The 15,674-nt window shown below is 38.6% G+C and overlaps 1 protein-coding gene across 1 annotated transcript; it reads right to left on the minus strand.

Annotated features, from left to right (window-relative positions):
- Positions 1–1,325: 1,325 nt before the first annotated feature.
- On the minus strand, positions 1,326–6,596 carry LOC142239926 (uncharacterized). The gene has a single exon (XM_075311665.1). It carries the CDS (start codon positions 6,594–6,596, stop codon positions 1,326–1,328), a length of 5,271 nt encoding a protein of 1,756 aa, XP_075167780.1.
- Between the last annotated feature and the right edge of the window lie 9,078 nt (positions 6,597–15,674).

Below are 15,674 nucleotides of genomic sequence, written 5' to 3' on the forward strand. Positions count from 1 at the left end.
GTGGCTGCAATGTAAAAAGATCGAATCTAAACATACCGCAGATACTCGTTCTGGTTTTTCTTTTTTTTAAATCTATTAGTTAAATGCTTTATGGGATGGATGTTTGTTTCATAAGATACATTTGTATATACATTATAGCATGTTAATCGTTACTGTTTAAAAATTATAATTCAAGTATTATATTCAATAAAACAAATTAGTATTTATATAAACGTATATAGAATAAGGTAGATTAATATGATGGTAGTAAATATGTTAATTCAACAATTGTATATATAATGATGTAAAAAAATGAAGTTAGTTCACATTTCTCTTCGTAATTTTTGGTAGTGCAAGTAGTTTGGTATAGAAATTTCGTAACTAATGTGGAGGAAAAAGTTATTTTGGACAAGGTCCGTAGAGCGTCCACCCAAAGATTGTGTTTTGAGCCGTTGGCAACCCAGGACGACTAAAAATGCCTTCGCGGATTATTTTGGAATAAATATCAACCCCAAGGATAATGTCGATTGGGGACGATATATAGAATTCGTGATCGGCCAGGACGAGGTTATTGTAGTTTCCCCTGAGAGAATCGGATAGTGTCTCTTTTGGAGTACGGATGGATATTCTATTTTGTAGTTTAAGGATTGATTCAATTCGGATATCATTCTCATGGATGGATAAAAGCAGAAGTGGACATATTGTCTCGTTATCTAGAGTCAAGGTGGTGAGACCCAACTTGTGAACCAATTTAGATGTTATATAACTCGCCTTGGCCGCTGAGTCCAACAGACATTTCACAATTCTGGTTCCATTTTTGTGCGGAATCTTCACTAGGATAGTTGGTAAGAGGGTAACAGCATTATGGTTTAATATAGATGAAAGAGATGTTTGTTGTTCCAAGTTGGTGTTGTTAGGAGCTGGTGAAGCTGCTCTTTTGACATGTTTTCCAGCTCTAGCAATATCACTTCCACGTTTTTTTGGGTGAGGATGATGGTGACGGGATTGCAAGCGAGGATGAGAGTGTAGAAGAGTATGATGTTTTAAATGGCAAATTCTACAGCCGGTTCTGGTGAAGCACTTCCCTTCAGAATGCGTGTGTGCCAAACAGTTTTTACAATATCCATATTTCTCAACTACATGTACTCGTTCGGCGACATTCATACCCAGAAAGCGTCTGCATTTCCTGAGCGCATGAGAAAGTCTACAGATCCTACACCGGAACTGATGAATACGACTTGCGATGTTGTTTTTTGGCATAGTAGGCTGAAAATATATTGAGGCGAAGGTATTTTAGACGATTTGGTGGATACTAATAGACGAAAGATATCACTGTTTAATATGGTCTATGTGCTGTCTATGGGAAGTATGACCAGTTTGGTAATAGGCCGGGTTATTAAGCCTTTTGCTGTAGTTACGTCTGCGACTCGTACTCTAGAATCCCGTCCGGGATACACTTTAACAATCCGGCCAAGTCGCCAGCAATTTGGAGGAATGTTCTCTTCGCGGATAACTACCAACATATTCTCCTTTAGATTTTCTGTTGGTCTTTGCCATTTATGTCGTTTGTGGAGCTCTTTCAGGTACTCATCTTTCCATCTTATGCAAAAATGCTGATGGATCGCCTTGAGCCTTTGCCATCGGTTCACCAAAGACATTGGAGCTTCTCGAATGCTAGGATCTATCGGAGCTAAAATAGGAGATCCGATCAAAAAGTGTCCTGGAGTGAGTGCATTTAAATCTGAGGGGTCCTCAGACATAGGATATAGAGGACGGGAATTGAGACACGACTCTATTCTAGCTAGTAAGGTTTGGAATTCCTCAAAAGTGTATTTCAAGTTAACAGCAATTTTTTTGAAGTGCGCTTTGAAGCTCTTCACTCCTGCTTCCCAAAGACCTCCCATATGTGGAGCCCCGGGCGGAATGAAGTGCCAGGATATATTCTGGTGGGAATAGTTAGCGATAACCGCTTGTTGGGAAGTTTGGATAAATTCTTTTGCAATGATTCTGGATGCACCTACGAATGTTGTGCCATTATCAGAGTGGATATGTAGAGGACAACCTCGGCGCGAAATAAATCTACTAAATGCTGCCAGAAACGCCGGCGTGGATAGGTCGGAAGTTGCCTCGAGGTGTATCGCCTTGGTGGAGAAACATACGAATACACACACGTAACCCTTAGTTATAAGGCATGCCCTGCCAGTATAATTTTTAATATCAAACGGCCCTGCAAAATCGAGCCCGGTATGGACAAATGGGCGGGATATATCGACTCTTTCAGGAGGTAAAGCGGACATTAGTTGAACTTGACATCGTTTTTTGTAGATGATACAGGGTTTACATTTGTTTATTACGGATTTTATCAAATTCTTAGCTCTTGGTATCCAAAACTGCGTACGAACTAATCTGAGTACTAACTGATTACCTCCGTGAAGGGATATGTCGTGAATAAACTGAACTAGCAACATGGACAAACGACATTTGTATGGTAGGATGATAGGATGCTTCTCATTATATGATAATGTCGTGGACGAAACCAGCCTACCACACACTCTCAGAATGCCTTCCGAATCACAGAAGGGGTTTAAATTCAAAATGGGGCTAGATTTAGACAAAGGTGCCTTGGCTGATAGAGCCATGTATTCATTGGGAAAAAATGCCTTTTGACTCATAGATATCAGCCTATTTTGAACCATTAAGATCTCAGAGGAAGAAACTGCTGCCGAGGTTCTATGAAAACTTACCCGAAAGTTCGGATGAGTATGAAAGTAAAACCGGTACATATAAGCAACCACGCGCAGAGCTCTTGGAAGAGAAGAGAAACGATTAAGCACATCATCAAACTCATCGAAATAATTAAAGTGAACGCTAATCGATTTTCTTTCTATTTCGATTGCCTCTAAAGTGGAATTATTAGACTTCGGCCAGTCGTCAGGAGATTTCCGGAGCCATGATGGCCCATTCCACCATAGCGTGTTGCCAATAATTTCATTAGGATATACGCCACGGCTCGCCAAGTCAGCAGGGTTGGACCCTGAGTCTACATGAGCCCATTCGGATGGATTTACAATCTCTATAATCTTGGAAATCCTATTAGCTACAAATGTAGCCCAGAAGCACGGAGGCTTAGCCAACCATGCCAAAACTATTGTAGAGTCCGTCCAACAACGTATAGAGTAGTTTCCTAAACTAAACCTCGATAAAAGATTATCCACCATTTCTGCCAATAATGTCGCACCACATAGCTCCAAACGTGGAATAGACAGTGTTTTAATGGGTGCAACTCTAGTCTTTGATGACACCAAACTCGTAGAAACATAATCATCTGCCTCGACACGTACGTAAAGGACAGCTGCATACGCTTTTTCAGATGCGTCGCAGAACCCATGAAACTGAACCTTGCAGTTCGGACTATAGAGGAACCAACGTGGTATCTTAATGGAGTTTATGGATGGATAATGGGCTTGAAAAGATTTCCATTTGGTTAGTATTTCATCGGAAACGGTATCATCCCATTCGGTTTTCTCCATCCATATTTGTTGCATGATTATCTTCGCAACAACAACGCATGGGGAAAGCCAACCCGCTGGATCGAATAATTTGGAAATTTGAGAGAGGATCTCCCGTTTGGAGAAAGTTTGAGAGCTGGAGAAAGGCGACATAGAAAAATAAAACGAGTCAGACATAGCATTCCAACGAATGCCTAACGTCTTAGCCGAACTCCGATCATGAAACTGAAGGAAGTCATCGCAGAGTAAGTCTTCGCAGGGTATATTGGCTATCAGCTCCCTGGAGTTAGCTGTCCATTTCCTCATCGTAAATCCTGCGGAGCCCAAGGCGTTTACCAACTGACCCATAGCCTGTTTCGCCTCGTAAAGCGTATGGGCCCCCACCAATGCATCATCAACGTACATCGAGTTACGTAAGATATCGCTGGCCAAGGGGAAGGTTGACTGCACATCATCTGCCAATTGCAGAAGAGTGCGAATGGCTAAATATGGTGCGCAATTCACACCAAACGTCACTGTCTCCAGCTCAAAGTCCTGTACAGGAGAATCAGGGTTCTCCCGATAAAGGATACGTTGGAATGGTGTGTGTTGAGGATTCACACGGATTTGGCGGTACATCTTCGTGATGTCGCCATTAAATACAAAACGGAAGAATCTCCATCGTAGAATAAGAATCATAAGGTCATTCTGCAAAACTGGACCAATATGTAAAACGTCATTCAGACTTATGCCATTGGACGTAGGAGACGAAGCATTAAAAACAACCCTTACCCGAGTGGTTGTACTCTCGGGTTTTATTACGGCATGGTGGGGTAAGTAATAGGCATTTTCAGGATTAATTGTATTCGGTGGATCGATTTTCCTCATATGACCCAATTGGACATACCCATTAAGGACTTCATCATATTCCAATTTGAATTGTGGCGTACGAAGCAATCGAGCTTCACTTCTAAAAAATTGAGCCATAGCGTTCTTCCGAGACAAACCTATACCAATCCCTTCAGGAAAGTTGTCTTTGAACGGAAGAGATACCACATACCTACCGCTGTCGCTTCGTTTCGTTGTACGAAGGAACAAATCCTCACAAAACTCATCTGAAGGGGACATAAATTTCTTCCGTGGGAGTTCTTCCACCTCCCAAAAACGTGAAATCTCCTTTTCTAATGAGATCTCATTGAAACAGGTGACGACCGAAGAGAAGAAGCATACGGGTTTGGCAGGAAGTGGACCCGTCAGGATCCATCCAAATATAGTCTCCTGTGCTATCAAGGAGCCACAAATTTGACGTTGAACACCAGGTAACATAATGGAAGGGAGCAGATCTCCACCAAGTAAAAGGTCTATCTTAGAACTTTGATAAAACCTTGGATCAGCTAGCGGGATATTCGGGATATCGGAAAGAGACGATAAGTCTATTGTCCTCGACGGCAAGCTACCTGACAAGTGTGGAACAACCAAAGCTGTTGCAGAAAACTCAATGCCATTATCAACAGCAGGCGACAATGTGAAGGAGCATTCCTTCTGAACGGATGCAGAAACCGAATTGTTCAAACCAGAAACAGTAGCGTATGTCTTCCGAAAAGGAAGTCTCATAGAGTTAAAAAGTTTCTCAGATATGAATGTACCTTGTGAGCCAGAATCCACAAGAGCCCTCGCACAGATCATGAGCCCATTATAGCTTATGTTTACCAACGCGGTTCCTAGCAACACATCCCTAGAACTGGTAGAAAAACAAGTATGTACAACCCCCTCTCCCGAAATGTTCGTGGACTGTATGGATGAGGACGGAACTTGTGAAGGAGTTGAATTCGATCCCGAGGGAGAATCCGATAATTTCGACTCTTCTCTATGCAACAACGTATTGTGTTTTTTATTGCATTTAAAACAAGAATACTTGCTTTTGCAGTTCTTGACGGAATGCACTCTAGAAAAACAGTTGGTGCATAATTTGTCCTTTTTTATCTCCGCTAACCTCTCAGACGGAGACATTTTCAAAAAACGAGGACATTTCCGTAGCAAATGAGTCTCCTTCGGGCACAATGGACAGTTGGGCTCAACCTTATTCTGAAAAGTGTGGACATGAGTGCCATTGGACTTGTTTCCGTACCGGTAGTCTGTCTTTGTAGTCGCCTTCGAAGCTGTAGAACTACCGGCAATACTTTTCCGAACTTCGGAAACGGACTCGAGTGTTCGATGCCTGTCGGTAAGAAAATTGTCCATTTTCTCCCACTTAGGAATGACCGTTTTGTCGGGCAATGTTTGCTCCCACAGTGTCAGAGTCGAGTTAGGGAGACAGTTGGAACAAACAAACACAAAAATGGGGTCCCAACCGCCCACATCAATCTCATAAAGTTCCAGCAGAGATATGCATGAGTTGATGTCTCTTTGGAGGACTTTAAGAGCGGTAGCTGTCTCATTAGATATGGGAGAAAGCCCGAACAATTTCTTCAATTGGATGTTAATGAGGGCTCTTTTGTTCTCGTACCTAGAACATAAGTTGGCCCAAGCTACCCGAAAATTCTCATTGGTAAGGGGAACCTTCTTGACTATATCGTGGGCCTCACCTTTCGTCTTCTGGCTCAAATGGAATAGTTTTTCCACGGAGCTCAGGCGCGGATTTTTGATGCAAACTGCCTCAAAAATATCCCGAAAAGTCGGCCACGAGGAATAATCACCACAAAATATTGGTATTTCACATGGTGGCAAGGTGAAGCCAAACCCTTGTCCCGAATCGGACCTTGTCGTCAGGTCCACTTTAGGGGTGGTAGTCGAGGCGGATATAGCATGCGCCCGTTCTCTTAAATGGGTGCTACACCGGCAATAAGTGATATAGGCACTAGTGTACTTGTGCCTCAAGTTGTCCAACTCGGATTCACCGCTCTCCTTATCTCCCTTATTTTTGCCATCCCCTTCAGCCACCTCGAGTTCAGCCTCAATATCTGCAAGACATTTGTCATAAGAAATTTTAACGTCCCGCCATATTGACGCCAACTCCTCCCTATGGACATCAATTGAGTGGATAGAGGACATGGGAGCGGCATGCGCATCTAAGCTTGCCTCGAAAAACACTAGCTCATTAGCTAACCTGGTAAAAGCCTCTAGGGACATGTCGATATCTATTCAGTGCCGCTAAAGTCGTATATACAAAAGTGTTATAGAAATACTGCTAACAATTATTTGGGTAGGATATCCATAAGCGAAAAAGTGTATGAAATTGCAAGCAGTACGATCGGAGTAAAGGAAAAAATTGAGCCCGAGGGCAAGTAGAATAATAAAAGAGTATATACAACTGGGCGTAGATCGACCAAGTGGATACAGATCGGGGTAAATATCCCGAAGAGGTAAGCAATCGAGCATTCAAAAAATGTCAATAAAGAAAATTAATAAATTCTACAAGCAAGACTCGATGGTAAAAAAATTGTCACTGACAGCAATATGTCCAAGACTGTAAAAAACTGAAGAAAACGGAAATAATAATCCGTTCAGCTTGTAAATAGGCGAGCCACACACTATGTACGATCCATGTGTTTCAATGATCGAGTTAAAATTCAATATGTCCCAGTTCAATTTACCTAAATGTAACTGCAATAAAAAATGTGCGTTGGGTGGCAGTTAATTCAGAGAAAGTTACATGGAAAAAAGAAAGTAGCTGAGGTCGTTGCCCTTTCGCTAATCTTTGTTTTGCTAAACTTGTCCTTAAAAACGATATGGAATAGTGGAATATGAACGAGATAGCATGAGTGAATTCTGAATCGAAAAAGGACAGATAGCCAACCAAAAAATAGAAAACGGAGAGAACATGGACTGTACGAATTGTTTACGAATAGGACTCAATTATTGAAATATGGATAATAGGAAGAGGGAGGGGTGGAGTTTAGCAAAATGCATGAAAAAAAAGTTCTGCTAGAGAGTCGTAGAGAATCAACATTACTCTCGAAGAAATAGATCGGTGAGAATTAAAAATCGCAGATTCCGTTTTAACCCTTTCGTTTGGCTCCAAGCACACTGCGCATAAGTTGGTTAAATTCTAAAACCATAGTAAATTTCCTCGAAACTCAATGGTCCGAAAGTCCAAATATATAAAAGTGTCATGTAAATCCTGGCATATGCGACCGTTTCGAAGAGAAATGGATGATCGCTTCATCCATCGAAATGAAATTCATGGGAAAACTTATTTATTTTCACTATAGATGGAACCCGGTCATAACAAAATAGGCCGAGAACGTATGGTACTATACAGTAAAATATGGACTGAACCATAAATAAAGATACATGTCTAGCAAGAGCTCTCTTACACGGGCAATTTTTCCCGGGTGGAATTTGAATGGTGTCTTAGAGCAGTTGAGTATGAATTCAACAGTAAGACACAAAAAAATAGATATGAAGAATAACACCAAGAAGTAAGTCTCCAAAGAGAACCCAAAAAACAAATGATAAAAAAGCATGCAATGACAACTACAAATTTGTTGCCATTCTCAGTAATGTACCTGAAAACAAGCGTTCATGCATACATACACATCAATGCAAAAAACCTGAAAAAGAGTTCACCATATCATAGTAACATACATAAATCGATGAGCTAACAGAGCTCTCTTCGCGTCTAACAGAGCTCTGGATTTAACAGCCGCATCGATAAACTCGAAATCGGGGAATAGTCATGTAAGTGTGTTGCACGTGGGCATGGAATATGTAATTCTATCCAAATTAAGTCCACTCACCGGTATGTGTAGCTCAAAAAAATCAGTTATCAGCTCCAACACAGAATTGATACTTTCTATTTCATTTATAACACCGCTTGGATGATCAAAACAATATATGACATTTTCCGTTCCACTAGAACAATACACAACATCTACACGATTTAGTTAGTTTATCGTCTCATTCCGCGCATCAGATGTACGTCTTGTACAATTACAATATCGCTATCAAACTTTTAAGGGCTTTTTGTAGTTTTTTCTTCTTTTCCGTAATGCAATAAAATTAATATTAACTGGCGTTTATTTTATGCTTATTATCACTACCGCACTACCACTTGGAATGAATTTACGAATGGAGAAGAAATGTAAACTAACCTGATGTTGTGCTGCTGCTGAAGTGTGTAGAGATGGTACTGGTGGTGGCGAAACTGGAGTTCTCTCAGAGCACAAGTCTCCAAATAAACGCAGCAATCCGGATCGAACGGGACCAAATGTTTATGGAGCACGGGAGCACAATATATTTGGAGAAGAGCTGAGAGTATTTAAAAGGAGGTGCAAAGCAAAAACAGGACCACAATCTCGAAAGATATTTAGAGTGGAACTTTTCACTCCAGATGGTTTTATGATCGCGAAGTGTAGATTGGACAATAGAATGAGAGGAATAAATGGAAACAAAATATTGTGATTTTGTAAACAATTTTGGATTTTATTTTCTTAGGATTGTCGATCTTACCAGTACGATAGTTACAGCAGAACAACGAGGTATTCCTTTTTAGGATTTTATGGCGGAAGTTGTATCTCGGTATGATAGTTTGTCGATAATTTCGTTAAAAAATATTAAATGTCATTGACGTACTAATAATCGATTGGGGATTTTAGAACGTGTTTTTGGGAATTAATATATCTGGGACAATAAATTATTTACGATTATTATTCAATCCAATTTATGTTAGTTTACCGATATTGGCATAAACAAATTCTATTTGAGTTCATGGAATTATTGCGTTTTAAGAAAGTTTCCATGGCCTCAACAATTATTTACGTACGTTAGTTAAATTAACTAAAACAGAGGAAACAAGTAAGTAAAGTCTAAAGTCGGGCGGGGCCGACTATATTATACCCTTCGCCATTATGTAGACAAAATTTGTGTTAAAGGGTGTTACGGTCAAAATTTGGTCAATATAAACTTGACGTATTTCTTTCAATTTTGCATTTAAAAAACCTGAACACCCCTCATTTTGAAGGTGTGTGTGTGTAGAATGTTGCTCCTTTTTTGATTTTGGAATTCACTCTTCAGTTGTCAAAATCAAAGATAATAAAAGAGGAAGACGGGAGATTGGCTACTGAGCACATCAAACCATTTACCACATTAGTTTAATACTCGAACCAAACGCGTATACGACAAGTATTGACATAGCATTAAAATGCAAATAAAAATAAATTAAGAGTACGAAATAAATTTCCATAAAGGGGAAAATGTAATTTTTTTTGTTGTTGCCTAAAATTTAACATTGTTTCATTAAGAAAATTACATTTTTCATTTAAAAAATAAAAACGAAAAACAACTAAAAGATTACAAACATGTATTAAACTAATCTGGTAAATGCAACATTTGGTATGACGCAAGCCAATCTCCCATCTTCCTCTTTTATTATCTTTGGTCAAAATGCCGTCCAAGCAAGAAGAGTAGCGTATCAAAATTTTGCTCGGGCATCGCAAAAATCCGAGCTACTCGCACGCAAAGCTGGCAAAATCGCTAAAAGTTGCCAAATCAACCGTTACAAATGTAATTAAAGTGTTTGGGGAACGTTTGTCGACAGCCAGGAAGTCTGGATCGGGGGAAAATCGTAAACCGGAAGCCGCTGAGACGACAAAGAGAGTTGCCGGTAGTTTCAAGCGAAACCCTAACCTCTCTCTCTCCGAGATGCCGCAAATAAGCTGGGTGTATCGTCTACAACCGTGCATCGAGCCAAAACACGAGCCGGACTATCGACTTACAAGAAGGTAGTGACTCCAAATCGCGATGATATACAAAATACGACGGCCAAAGCGCGATCCCGGAGGCTGTACACGACGATGCTGACGAAGTTTGACTGCGTGGTAATGGACGACGAAACCTACGTCAAAGCCGACTGCAAGCAGCTTCCGGGACAGGAGTTTTATACGGCAAAAGGAAGGGGAAAGGTAGCAGATATTTTCAAGCACATAAAACTGTCAAAGTTCGCAAAGAAATATCCATCTGTACCTGTGGCTTGAAAAGCAACGTTTTCATAGCTTCCGGGACTGTCAACCAAGAAATTTACGTGAAAGAGTGTTTGAATAAACGTCTGCTGCCTTTCCTGAAGAAACACGGTTGTTCCGTACTGTTTTGGCCGGATTTGGCATCTTGCCATTACGGTAAAAAGGCCATGGAGTGGTACGTACAGGTGGTTCCCAAGGACAAGAACCCTCCCAACACGCCAGAGCTCCTCCTAATTGAGAAATACTGGGCTATTGTCAAGCGGAACCTAAAGAATACCAAAAAAACTGCTACGAACGAGCAGCAGTTCAAGGCAAACTGGCTTTCTGCGGCGAAGAAGGAGGACAAGGTGGCTGTACAAAATCTGATGGCAGGTGTGAAGCGTGAGGACCGGCAATTCGGATTTGGAAAAGCGAAAGCCTAACTGAATATTTTTCCTGAATTTTATACTAATTGAACTTGAAAAAGAAATTTAATTTGATTTTTTAAATAAACGATTTCACCGATTTACACGCGTTTTCCCTTGACCAAATTTTGACCTTATCACCCTTTACCATCTCAACTACTTCAAATTTGCTGGGAGCTATAACATATAAAGGTTTGCATTTCCAGATACAAATACATTTAATGGAGACAATTTTTTGCACTTTTGCAAAAACTCTAGAATTACAATTTAAATCGGCTAACGCCCTGGGATGAAACACAATGTTAGTAAACATAAAAATATGGGAAATATGAAGCGAGAGAAATTTTAATGCAATTGTACAAAAGAGCATTTATGATTTATCAGGCGATACATATGTATTCGAGATATAGGACAATTTTAGTAATATTAACAATTATTGCAACTCATCAGTGGCGATTTTAGAAGGATATTGGTTAGATCTCGCCAAGATATGTGGTCAAGTGTGGGTTATGATATATTATTTGGTCAAGTCGGGCGACTTGGAGCCTTATTTAAAACTCAACCGTTCTGTGGAAATTCTGGAATTACAGTGTTAAGGTCATAAGATATGGGGAAATCATCACAGAATTTTGTGTCAAGTGTGAGAATTTTGGCCATATTTGTATAAACCGGAAAAAAATATGTGGAGACTTTATCTAAATCTGAACCAAATTAGATCAAACTTGACAAACTTAAATATCATATTAAATATATTCTCTGTGGAAACTATCCAGTCGATTGTAGGAAAATAGCATTGAAAATGGGTCTAAAATATGAAACAGTCTACCATATTTCCCCAACTCTGGTGTACGTATATGTGGGAGCAAGGCCGTATTCAGGGGGGCGATGAGGGGGATCAAACCCCCCCCCCCCCCGAAATGAATGAATATTTTTATATAAATAAATATATATTTTTAGCTGCATAGAAAAATCTTATCGAAGATGTTGAAAAAAAGCTGGAGGTTTTATTTTGAAAAACGCTTACCTATAAAACTTGCACAAATCATAGAATACTAGTTGAAAAGCCCGTCAAACGACGGTCGAAAAAACAAATTATTTTTGTTCTCGCACCACAAATTTCATTTTTGGAAAATGTATTTCTGCTTTTTATGTGTGTTTGTTGTTATTTTTGTGAACATGACTCGCTTTGTTTGGCCATAGCAACAACAACGAAACAGCCAAACACACATGTGTAAATGAAATGGCGCAAAACCTGCGAAAAGGACCTGCCTAATTCAGCGATGGAAGCAATAAAGAGATTTTTCCAAACGTGCATATTTTTTAAAAATTTTGGTCACTTTGCCAGTTACTCAGGGATGGAAAATACAATTTTTAAGAAAGTACAAAAAAGGTATTTTTTGAGCGAAAAGGTACTTTTTACCAAATTTCAACAAAAATTTCACTGGAAGATTATTGTCAAAAGACTGAATTTTAAAGAAAAAAAAAATTTTTACAAAATTTTCTATAGAAATAAAATTTTGCAAAAATTTCCTATAGAAATAAAATTTTTACAAAATTTTCTATAAAAATAAAATTTAGCAAAAATTCTATATAGAAATAAAATGTTGACAACTATTTCTACCGAAATAAAAAATCGATAATATAGAATCGCATTCTTTTTTCGACTAAAACTTTCTTGAAGTTCAATAAAATCCTGTTTTTGACTATGTGTTTTACAAAATCGAGATTTTCTTCCCACATGAATATGTCTGTTTTTCCATATTTGTAAAAGACTATTAGCAAATAAGGTTGATAAAGACTTTCTCAAAATATTAAAATATTTTGTCAAAGCTATTGTACCATAAATCTGATATCGACTCAAAAATGTCTACACAAAAGGTACTAAATCATTCGCGGGGGTACTACGGTACTGACCGGGGTGAAAAAGGTTTGAAAAAAGTACTATAGTACTGCATTTTCCATCCCTGCAGTTACTACGTGCTCATCCGAACGTTCATTTTCAACAATGAAGAGATTAAAGACGTATCTTAGAAATTCGACTAGCGAGAGTAGACTCAAAGGATTGGCATTAATGTCGGTTCATCGCCGAATAAATGTGCCGACTGAAGAAGTCATTGATTTATTTGCTGCCCAAAAAGCCCGTCGGCTCAATTTAATATTATAACAAGTATATACAGCACTAAGTTCGGCCGGGCCGAATCTTAAATACCCACCACCATGAACCAAATATTAGGGTTTCCTTTGAAATTTCATGAGGGCTTGAGGACTTGAGGATATTCCCGAAGATAAATTTAAAGATTTCACCTATGAGGACTATATCAGATTCTGGATTTATAAGAACCATTTTTGTTTGAGTTTTAGAGGAATCATTAACATCTCTTGTAAGTGTGCAAGAAAATTATAAAATAACGTCTTGATTTGAAATCTGTAGAAGTAAAATCTGGAAATTTTACATTGAGTTTCAAGCAATTTTCATGATCAGTGCGCCTTCTACACCCTCAAGAAGTGAAGTCGGTCTATATGGAGGCATTACCAAATGGATCGATAAAAACTTAATCAGATACACGTTTTTGTGAGCCTAAAATACCAGAATATTTACAATTTCAGGGAAATCAGATAAAACCTACGGTTTCTAGAAACCCAAGGAGTTAGATCGGGAGATCGTTCTTATGGGGGCTATACTAAAATATGGTCCGATACTCACCGTTTTCGGCACACCTCTTTATGACCCGAAAATACCTCTAGATTTCCAATTTCAGGCAAATAGGATAAAAACTTCGGATTCTAGAAGCCCAAGAAGTAAAATCTTGAAATCGGTCTATATGGGGGCTATACCAAACTATGGACCGATACTCACCATTTTCGGCACACCTCTTTATGGTCCTAAAATACCTCTAGATTTCCAATTTCAGACAAATTGGATAAAAACTACGGTTTCTATAAGCCCAAGACCCCAAATAGGGAGGTCGTTTTATATGGGGACCATACCAAAACATGGACCGATACTCACAATTTTTGGCACACGTATTTGTGGTCCTACAATACCTCTAGATTTCCAATTTCAGGTAAATTGAGTAAAAACTGCGGTTTCTATAATCCCAAGAAGTAAAATCGTGAGATCGGCCTATATGGGGGCTATACCAAAATATGGATCGATACTCACAATTTTTGGCACACGTATTTGTGGTCCTACAATACCTCTAGATTTCCAATTTCAGGTAAATTGAATAAAAACTGCGGTTTCTATAAGCCCAAGAAGTAAAATCGCGAGATCGGTCTACATGGGGGCTATACCAAAACATGGACCGATAATCACCATTTTTGGCACACCTCTTTATGGTCATAAAATACCTCTAGGTTTCAAATTTCAGGCAAATTGGATAAAAACTACGATTTCTATAAGCCCAAGACCCCAAATCGGGAGGACAGACGGACAGACGGACATCGTTATATCGTCTTAGAATTTCTCCCTGATCAAGAATATATATATATATATATATATATATATATATATATATATATATATATATATATATATATATATATATATATATATATATATATATATATATATATATATATATATATATATATATATATATATATATATATATATATATATATATATATATATATATATATATATATATATATATATATATATATATATATATATATATATATATTATATAGTCGGAAATCGATATTTTGATGTGTTACAAACGGAATGACAATCTTATTATACCCCCGTCACCATTCTATGGTGGTGGGTATAAAAATATTGTATACATACCTATGCATAAATAAAATTTTCTACACATGAGATTACATGAATATTTTTTTTTTTTAAAGTTGAACCCCCCCGAATTAACATCCTGGCTACGGCCTTGTATGGGAGATATATATAATCTGAACCGATTTTGACTAAATTTGACATGCATAGTTAGAATAATAATTCTGCTATCTCTGCAAAATTTCACGTAAATGGGAGTATAACTCTGGCCCCCGTGGTCATTTGAGCGTAAATCGGGCGAAAGATATATATGGAAGCTATATCTAAATATGAACAGATTTCAACCAAATTTGGCACATTTACCGATACTATTAAACGTACCCCTTGTGCAAAATTTGAAGCAATTCAGGGCAAAACTCTGGCTTTTGAGGCCATATAAGTCCAAATCGGACGAAAGATATATATGGGAGCTATATCTAAATATGAACCGATTTGGATAATATTTTGCAAGTTTCTCGAGACTCATAAAATATTCGGATGCACGGAATTTGAAGAACATCGGTTGATAAACACGCCAATTATAACCAGATCGGGGATAAATATATATGACAGCTATATCTAATCTGAACCGATTTTTTCCAAAATCAATAGCGATCGTCTTTGTTCCCCAAAACGACCCTGTGCCAAATTTGAGGACGATCGGACTTAAACTGCGACCTGTACGTTGCACACAAAAATACATGAACAGACAGACAGACGGACGGACAGACAGACAGACAGACGGACATCGCTAAATCGACTCAGAATTTAATTCTAAGACGATCGGTATACTAAACGATGGGTCTCAGACTTTTCCTTCTTTGCGTTACATACAAATGCACAAACTTATTATACACTGTACCACAGTAGTGGTGAAGGGTATAAATATGGGAAACATTTAAATCGGAAGCAAAGGAAAGATATATATGGGAGCTATATCGAAATCTGAACCGATTTCAATAAAATTTGACACACTTGACTATAGTACTAATTGTTCTTCTTGTGCAGAATTTTAAGCAAATTAGGATAAAACTCTGGCTTCCGGGGCCATATAAGTCCATATCAGAGAATG

This window comes from Haematobia irritans, chromosome 5 (assembly GCF_050003625.1).
Source record: "Haematobia irritans isolate KBUSLIRL chromosome 5, ASM5000362v1, whole genome shotgun sequence".
Classification (NCBI taxonomy): Eukaryota; Metazoa; Arthropoda; class Insecta; order Diptera; family Muscidae; genus Haematobia; species Haematobia irritans.